The 9,790-nt window shown below is 28.3% G+C and overlaps 2 protein-coding genes across 2 annotated transcripts; both read right to left on the bottom strand.

Moving 5' to 3' along the window:
• Positions 1-5,532: 5,532 nt before the first annotated feature.
• Positions 5,533-6,856, bottom strand: EIN_264760 (actin, putative; the record flags this gene model as incomplete). Its single annotated transcript, XM_004184997.1, has 5 exons — positions 5,533-5,554; positions 6,084-6,111; positions 6,294-6,321; positions 6,406-6,644; positions 6,685-6,856. 5 exons carry the CDS (start codon positions 6,854-6,856, stop codon positions 5,533-5,535), a joined length of 489 nt encoding a protein of 162 aa, XP_004185045.1.
• Positions 6,857-7,340: 484 nt separating this feature from the next.
• Positions 7,341-8,050, bottom strand: EIN_264750 (hypothetical protein; the record flags this gene model as incomplete). The annotated part of the gene is made up of 2 exons (XM_004184996.1): positions 7,341-7,361; positions 7,397-8,050. The coding sequence occupies 2 exons, from the start codon at positions 8,048-8,050 to the stop codon at positions 7,341-7,343; spliced, it is 675 nt and encodes a 224-aa protein (XP_004185044.1).
• Positions 8,051-9,790: the final 1,740 nt, after the last annotated feature.

The raw sequence follows: 9,790 nt of genomic DNA, 5'->3' as shown, positions 1-9,790 counted from the left end.
TTTCGCTGTGGTTTGGACATGATTATTGAGTTCTGAAACCAGCTGTATTTATCGTTCTTATTATAATTAATGGTTAATTTTATTAATAATTATAATTTGAAGTGTTTCGAAAAATTGTCTTTATTATTCCCCAACAATTTGACATCAAATCGCAATAAATTTTTATAAAAATTGGGTGATTTCAAGTTTCTTTAAGTAACAATTGACTCTTTATTTTCTAATTTTCATGTTATCAAGAAAAAAATAAAAAAGTGTATGTGAGCACAACTTTAATACTTGTTATTTTTTATAGTTTGCTGCCAATACAAACAACATTTGTATTAAGAGGAGAACGCTAATTTAACAAAAAAAATAATTTCTCAATTACATTTCTTTTTTTTTCACTTAAAAATGAAAGAGGGTGAAAAAAAGCACTTTCATTTTTTCAGAAACTGTATTAACTATATTGAACTATACTTGTTTATTGAATTACAAAAAACATTTTTCGATTCAAAATTGAAAATGTTATACATTTTATATAATTAACACGAAAAAATGTAGTGATTGAAAATAAAACAATTGGTTTTAAAAATAAGCTATATTTTTATAAATTGTTTTATTTGCTCAAAAACACATTTCAATTTATTTCAATGATGCAAAGAAATTTGTAACTTTTCTTGTAATTAAAAAATGAACCGAACTTTCATTTACTCAACAACCTTTTTTATTATGACTATATTCAAAAATCAAAAATGAATTAATATTATTCCATTTTTAAAAAATTGATCAATAATTTGTTGAACATATTTTAGGTTTAGTTAAGATAATATATTTATTGTTTAGATTAAAAATATTATATAAGGTACAGTTTATTATAAAAACAACAAAAAAACAACTACAATCAAAAAATTCTATTTGTCGTAATTATAATTGTCGAACTTGCTTAATTGTCGCACAACTAGCCAATCATTTTGGTGTACAACAATTAAATATTTTGTTCTCGAATCTGTAACTTTTGTTGAATTAAAAACTATTTTTTTTTAAAAAAAATAAATTTCAATATTAAAAAGAATTTTCTACAAAAGCCACTCATTTACGACAAATAGATATTTTTTTCTGCTGGATTCACGACAAATAGACGCCTTTGCTGTATATAATTGATTTGTATTAGTATTTAAACCATTAATTATATTATTTAGTTAATAAGAATAAAAATACTAATAAATAATCAATTGACAATATACGTTATGAAACCATTTCTAATCGTTAATTAATTATATTTATCAACCATTCAAACATTATAAATAATACAAAATACAAACAAACAATAGTCGCACGTAATTTGCATTATCTAATTGTTAATTTATATGTGCGTGATGTGTAAATAAGTATTACAAACAGTTTTGGGCATCAGAGCTAACTCAACACAGAGCTACCGTTTCGGTTGTTTGCATTAATCGTATCTTTGAGCTGTTTATTTTTATTTTAAGTTTATTTAAAAGTTTTAAATAAATTGTTCATATAAAAGCCACTTTTTAAACAATATTTAGTCATTTTAATAGTTTATATTAATATAATAATAATAATATGTATAGTTTGTTGTCTTGTTATAAACAATTTATTTATTTTTTTGTTATTATTTTGTTATTTTCAAAAAAACAAAATTTAAATATTTAATATATTATTATTATAACAAATAGTAAATATTATGATAAAAACATTTTCTGTAACTTTATAATGTGCTGTTAAGGTTTAATATAAAGTTGTTTCAAATTATTGTTCAGTTGATGTACAATCATTTGCACATAAACATTTTTTGTTTTTATTCACAATGTTATAAAAGATTAATTGTGCCAAAAATGGTTAAATCTTAACTTATTTATTTATTTTTGAACCAATTTCTAAATCGGTGATATTCAATACACAACCAAGCCTCAATAACACATCTCCACGAAAACACATTTGATTATTATTCATAAGTATTATAGCTACGATAGTTTTTTTATCGAAGAGACATTTGACATTTGTCTTGAAAAAAAAAATCTCATATTATTTTTACTATAAGTTACTATATTATAGAATTTGTCACATGATAATCGAATATATTTTTAAAAATAAAAAATCAACAAACTATTAAAAATTAAAAAATATTGTTTATATCAGTAAACTATTCATATGGTTTGTATTATAGTATTTGTCATTTCTAAATAAACACAATTTTAAAACCCTGTAATAATTGATTAAAAATGCGTTAAAAAAACAAGCTGTTTTTATGTCAGTACAGTTTAATTTAAATCGAACCCAAATTATTTTTTATTTTTGAAAAAAACAAAAAAAAGAAGTAAAGAAACTTAAAATACCCTACTTTTCTATATTTTATATATTTTGGAAGTAAAAATATACAATAATTGTGATAAAAGAACAAAAAAGAAAAAAGGTGCGGGTTTCTCTCCAGGTTTGGCTTTCTTCCCTCACTTCAACATCTGCTTTTACAACATTTCAAATTACACAATAAATAAGAAATCGTATTTTTCACTTCAAAACGAGATTATTAAAAAGTTGAAAACGTTGGTTATTTACTCAAAACAAATTGCCACTCTCTTTATATTAAAGTGTGAATTGTGCGAATCATGCGAAGAAATTTCGATATATAAAACAACGATTTGAAAAAGATGTGGGGCATTTTGGTTCAAAACAAACACGTCTTGTGGAGTCTTAAAAACTTGAAGAAAATCAGAGTCTTTTCGAATGACAATTTACACTTGGAAAAGTTGTTAATTTTTACTGAAGGTGCACCCACACTTGTTTTCTGTATTTATTTAAATAACGAAGAATTTGACATGACAAATTAAGAAATGTATCAGAAGTTGTGCAAGTGTGCTAATGTTGTGATACAGACGATAAACAATTTCAGTGCATTTCTTGACAAATCAAACACGTCAGACTACAAAGTGTCGTTCAGAAATATGAAGAAATGTGTTGAAATAGACAGCACACAAATAGAAAAGCTCACATTGTTTTCAAGTAAATACTCACTGTTTTTTGATGAAGTGGTGATAAATAACACTGAATTATTCAATACTCAACATATTGACGTGTCAGAAATAGAATGCAAAGATGTTGTTATACACAACACGAGCAAAGAAAATGTTATAATAAAAATATCAAAAGAGACAAATAAAGTAACTTGTAATCCAACAGAAAACGTGTTGCTGTGTTGTGTCGAAAATAGTGATATATTAATAGAACAGACCTTTGTCACACGATATTTGAAAACTTGGTATGATTTCGACTTCTTTTTCGATGACGCAACCAACGAATACGACTCGGAGTTTCTTGAAGAAGTGGCAAATCAGATGGAAATATTGAGCTTTGGAAATTACAATTCAGTCACCACAAAAGTATTGGAAGTGACTGAAACACCAAAACCAATACCAAAAGTCATGGAATTTTCTCGACTGAAATGCTTAAAACTCAAATGGACAACATATTTTTTGAATTATAATTTGGAGTGTTTGGAACAACTTGAACTTGCAAGTATTGGTGGAGGAATAAATCGTACAAACAAGTCGACTTGAGTCGATTTCATCTCAAAGATTTACACTTGGACAATTGTTATTACATTAATTTTGACCTTCCAAGTACTTTGACTGGCCTCACTGTTAGTCATTCGTGTTCTTTACAATTGAATGGAGCAAACAAAATCCATTTAAAGTCGTTGGTGTTAGACCATATTCTAGGCATTTCAAAGAAATGTGACTCAGCAATTAAAGGGAAAAACATAGTGGTTGATCATCCCATTTGTTACAAAGAAAAACTTGATAACACAGAAGAATTTAATATAGATTCATACGTAGACACTTTTGAGTATCGAGAAGTTCATATAGACATCGCTTTTTGGAATCACGATTTGTTGATTAAAACCACTGTTTGGAACGAGTTGTGGAATAAGCTGTTCAATAACATAAAAACAAGCCCTCACTATGTAAACAGAAGGGAGTATAAGGAATACAAAGATAATGAAAACAGCACATGTAATGCAGTCTTTATTTTGGATGATAGAACTTTCCAAGGAAATGCATATTTTGAATTTAACAGGATGGGCGGAATTTGTGAAATTGGAAATTTTGTTTTAAAGACCACACAATACAGACACCAACACAGTTGACACTACCAAATGGACTCACAAAAATTGGATTTGGTGCATTTCAAAATCTGACTTCCATAAGTGTCATTAAACTTCCTGAAACAATAAACAGTTTACCTTATAAGTGTTTTGCAAATCTGATAGCTTTGACTGAAATTGCAACACCAAATGAGTATATTGAAATCGACGACTTTGCATTGTGGAGATGCAAAAATCTCATAAATTACCCAAAATTTGTGGTCTCAAAACATTCATGTTATATTGACAAGTACCTCATCAGATTGTGCAAATTGAAGGATATCAAAGTGCCACGTGTTGTTGATAACATACCCGACAGATGTTATGCGGGATGTGACACGCTTGAATCTGTAGAATTTGATTTGAGCGTCAGTTGTATAGGAATGGGTGCTTTTGTGGGATGTACAAATTTAAGTCGAATAAATTTGAATGAAAATGTTACACTTGATAAACACTTGGTTTTTGCAAATTTGGTATCTCTGTGTGAAATCGAGTTGCCACCAACACTCCATAAATAAGAAATTTCATGTTCAAAAATTGTGTCACACTTGAGAGTGTAAAAATGCACGAAGGAATCACAAAATTTGGAGACTCGGCTTTTGAACGGTGTGTTGTTTTAAAAGCAATACACATACCCAAAACAGTGCAAAAAATAGGAATTTTGTGTTTCAAAGAGTGTTATTGTTTATCTGAAATACATTGTTCAAACACGTTGAAAATGTTACCCACAAGTCTGAGAAAAATCGAAAACACAGTTAGTGTGTTGCGTTTTAATTGACATAATGGTATTTTATTTTATTCCGTTTGTTCAATCAATTATGTTAAATACAATTGTGTCTATTGTTATTTTTCGATTGTTTAATAACAACTTGTTATTAAAATTAATGAATTATTTAATATTTTTAATTATATAAAATATGTTATTTTAGTGAATATTACTTTTCTTAATTCAAATGATTGTAATTGGTTTATTGTCTGTGGAATTTTACTTGATTTTATAGACAATTGTTTAACATCAAATAAATCGGGACATTACAATGTTTTGTTTTGGTAAAAAATCAAAACATCACGAATTGTGATTGGTTGTTTATTTCAACGATTAAACAACTGTTGAAATAAAAATGTCTACAATTGAGAGTTATCATGGCATGATAGTTTCAAAGTATTTCGATACGATAAAAGACTATATCAATCTTGAGTTGACTGGCAAAGAATAAATGACCAGCAAACTATAAAAATGGTTTCTGAAAACTATTTAATAGTTTTTCAATAAAAATTTTGAAAAAAAGACAAAAAACAAAAAACTATAATGTACTATAAATTATTCTATGCCGGTCGGTTTACTGTATTTGGTTAATAATGAACAGATAGAAATCTATATATAATATTTACCTGTTAACCCTTCGAGGACTGAAAATTTTTTATTTTTTTTCTTTTTTTTTCAGAAAAAAAAAATTTCAAAAAATAATTTCACTTTTCCAAAAAATGAAAATAATGGCGACTTTTCTTGAACAATTTAGAATGATTTTTGACTTATTTGATAAAATAGTTCAACTCAAATTCAAACTTTTGAATTATTTATAAAACATTTCGTCATTCATAAACTCAAATTAATTGATCTTTGTTAAAGATTTGTCCTTCAATTAAAAAAAATATACAATTTAACAAATTAATATTAGTAATATAAATAATACGAAAATAAACTGTTTTTATAAACAAATAAAAATGTTAATAAAAATTGATTAAATAATATTATCAGGTATCCAAGTTTTTCAAAAAAACTATTTAAAAAACACTTAAAACAAGTGCAACAATTTGGGTTCGATATAACCAATAATATTGGTTCAAACCAAAATAAAATAAGAACACAACAAAAATATTGTTGTTGAAATAAAAAATGGATTCCACTCAAAATAAAATACTTAGAGAACCAAATAACATCAAAATATTACGATAAAAACCCACTGCTTACTATTAATTTTGTTCTTTATTGTATTAACACAACAATAACATTAAATAATAATCTTATATAATAAAACAACGCTATAAAACATCAATTTAAGTCGAGAAAAATAGCAGTTTTGGATACATTATACAATGGATGACAAAAGAATAATAAATTGTATAGTAATTTTAATTATAAATAAACTATAATAATCAACCTCTGAATAATATAACTGATAGTAAATTTATTATATATTTTATAATTGATTATTACAATAATTATAACAATAATTATTAAAACTAAACCAAATAAACACCAATATGAATATAATTAAATTAAGCCAAGCACGAACAGCCTTGATTAAGCTTATTCGTTTTTTATTTACAACTTTCTCATTTTCATGTTTGTCGTTGATTTTTTGATTGATTTTCCACCAGACAAGACGATGTTTCCGTACAAGTTCTTTCTGATGTCGACATTGCACTTCATGATTGAGTTGTAAGTTGTCTCGTGGATACCAGATGCTTCCATAACAAGGAATGATGGCTAGTGGTGCTTCTGGATATCTGAATCTCTCGTTGCCAATGGTGATGACTTGACCCTTCTGGAAGTTCGTATGACTTCTCGTATTCTGATGATGGGGCAGCCTTTTCTATTTCTTCGTTGAAGTCAAGAGCGACATGGCAGAGCTTCTCCTTGATGTCTCTAACAATTTCTCTTTCAGCAGTTATAATAAAAGCATAACATCTCTCAGTCAAAATCTTCATGAAGTAGTCAGTGAGATCACGACCAGCCAAGATCAATTCTGAGGAGTTTGGGAGTTAAAAACTTAGATTGGGATGGCGGGAAGAGTGCTTTTTGTCATCTGAATCTCTAGTTTCCAATGGTGATAACTTGACTGTTTGAAAAAATGTTTTATTTTTCGAGTTTTGATGATGAGGCAAATTTTTGCATTTTTTCGTTTAATCAAATGCAAGGCGGTAAAGTTATTTATAGTAATAAGTAGAGTAGAACAAACAACCCAAATTTTTAGATATTGACTTTGGAAGTGAGACGCTACCCTCGAATGGCTTCAGGGATTGTCACCCATCACTCCCGCCATGGGAACACGTGAACGACGCATCTCCAACCTTCTTAGCCAACCCAAATCAGTGATTTGAACGTCTGTCAATTTATGAATAGGAGTCAATTTGGCATCATTCAGTTTGAATCCAATAACACGTATTCTGTTGATTAAACTCGTCCTTGACTTTACACAGTTGCTAAGAACGACTATAAACTAGATCTTTATAAAGAAGTAAAAAAACTTCAATGAATTCAACGTTTTTGTTGAATTGAAGTCGATAAATGGCGTCTCTCTTTAAATGTTGTCTCTGAAAATGATGTTCTGGTTGGAAATACTGGGTATTTGGTGCAAAATACTGGCAAGGATTTAATGGATCATATTTGACAGATGGGTCACAGTGGAGATATTGCAAACATCGATTATAATTGCAACAACAGTGGCAAGGTGGTGGTGCATGAAAAACGGGGTTTTCAACCTCTTGTTGAGTTTCAGCTATTATATTCTGTTCATTTCTACTTTCACTCATTATAGCGACTATGTTCTGTTCTTCACCACTGTCATGGTGTTCCAATTCTCTGTCTTCTGTTCCATTTTTTTCGTGTCGATCTTCCATCTCCTCGTTGTCTTGAACTACGAGCAAACTTGTGACTTCCTTATCTACAGGCTGTTTGGGGTGCTTGTAAAATTCTCGGATCTCATCGACACTATCATCAAAGAAAAACACTAGTTCATAGTTATCCATAGTTGTGCCTTCTGCTATTTTTTTAAAGGTGTCATGTTCTTCAGGTTTCAAAGATTTGAACGTCCAACTTTCAACAGATACATATTCTCCAAGAAACTGTCCATTTTGCAGTTGATTGTAAGTATACAACGAGTCTCTGTTTAAGTCTATCATCGGGTTGAACATCAAGGTGTCGCGAATTGAAATCAATTTTGATTCGGCAAGTTTTTCTTTGACTTTCAAAGTGCACTGAGTTTGGTAAAATGCTCGACACTGTTCTTTGTTTTCAAGTCGAAGAATATGAGAAACTCTGTCGAGATAATCAATGATAGATATTGTGTTATCCAACAACAGTATAGCTTCATGTTTAAGAAGTTTATTGATTAATTCAGTAGTGTTCCTCCCTGTCTTGTCCGACACAAGAAATTTTTCTTTGTCGTTGATCAGCGTTGAAGTAATTAATTCGATCAGTGCAATTAGTTCTACTCTTTTTTTATTTTATCATTAATGTTTTTATGGGAACTTTCAGAGTAGTTATCCGTCCTTATTGCTTTACCAAAGCAACACCACAATTTATCAGGAAATGTTGGTTTGGAAAAACCATCTCCGAAATAATTTCGAATTAAATAGTCCCACAGATGCTTCAAAGACGTTTTACTCACATTGTTGTTGTTAACCTTTTCAAACTCCTCGAACAACAATTGAAGTGTTTTGATGGTAATCAATTCGATAGGTAGGAGCGCAGTTCCAATAATCCGACGTACAAATAATTTAAAGTGGTTGTTGTTACGATAAGCACAAGAACAAGCAACATTCCTACTTTCAACTTTACGAAGTATGCTATGTGCAAAGTGAAAGTAGCATCCCTGAAATTCAACAGCCGGAAAACATTTTTGGAAAGTGGTTATAGCGGCCATTTCGAAATCTCCTAAAAACACCTTTTTGTTACCAAAAATTGATAAACCTCTTTGGTTAGCCAAATTTTCAACTGCGGCAAATATTTGGGAGCAATTGGCTTTTGATTTACTTTTCATTTTTATAAATAAACATGATACTGCCACTTCGTTTACAAATGCGTGTAATATATACATTTGTCTTTCGTTGTTAACTACTTTAAATGTGCCATCCCCAAATATCACTTTTGATATACTCAATAGATATATTCCACTTGGAAGACCAAAAATAGTCGCTTCACCTTCTAAATAAGCCAAGATAAGTAAAGACTTCATTTCAAACACAGATAACATTTTAAATAATTTAAATAGTTCAATTTAAAAAAATAAAAGATATGATTTCAATTTTTTGAATTTTTATTTTTTTATTATGATATTTTAAATTGTTATTTATTATGTTTGTTATTATTTATTATCTAAAATCGTATAATAAGATAAAAAATGATTAATGAAAGTGGTTTAAAATTAGATACATTTAAAAAATATGGAAAAATAAAATATTTATTGTGATATTCAAAACTATTTTTTATATTTATAGCTGTTCGGTGACTTTTCAGTCCTATTGAATATCGCCGACTTTTTAGTGGTTTTAAAAGTCGCTGACCTAAATAATTAGTTAAATAACTATTCAAAATACCATTTATCATGTAAAAGATATTCAAAAAATAAACCATATAAATTTAATATAATTATTATTAAAAAATAAAATGAAACAATACCGTCCCAATCATATCTTCTCAAATCATTTTTTAAATTAAATTTATATGATTATAATATAACAAATTTTAATAACTATTGTGTTTTTACACATTTTTGAGACAATAATGAATATAGTATAATTTATTAAAGTTAATAATTATTTAGTTCTAAAAGAAGTCGGCGACTTTTGAAGGGATTCAAAAAGTCGCCGACTTCTCAGTAATATCAAAAGTCGCTGAACAGCCATTAAAAAGGAACAACT

This window comes from Entamoeba invadens (genome assembly GCF_000330505.1).
Source record: "Entamoeba invadens IP1 unplaced genomic scaffold scaff_1105074725681, whole genome shotgun sequence".
Classification (NCBI taxonomy): Eukaryota; Evosea; order Mastigamoebida; family Endamoebidae; genus Entamoeba; species Entamoeba invadens.
The sequence above is the reverse complement of the archived record's forward strand: the minus strand, read 5'-3'. Positions and strand labels throughout refer to the sequence as shown.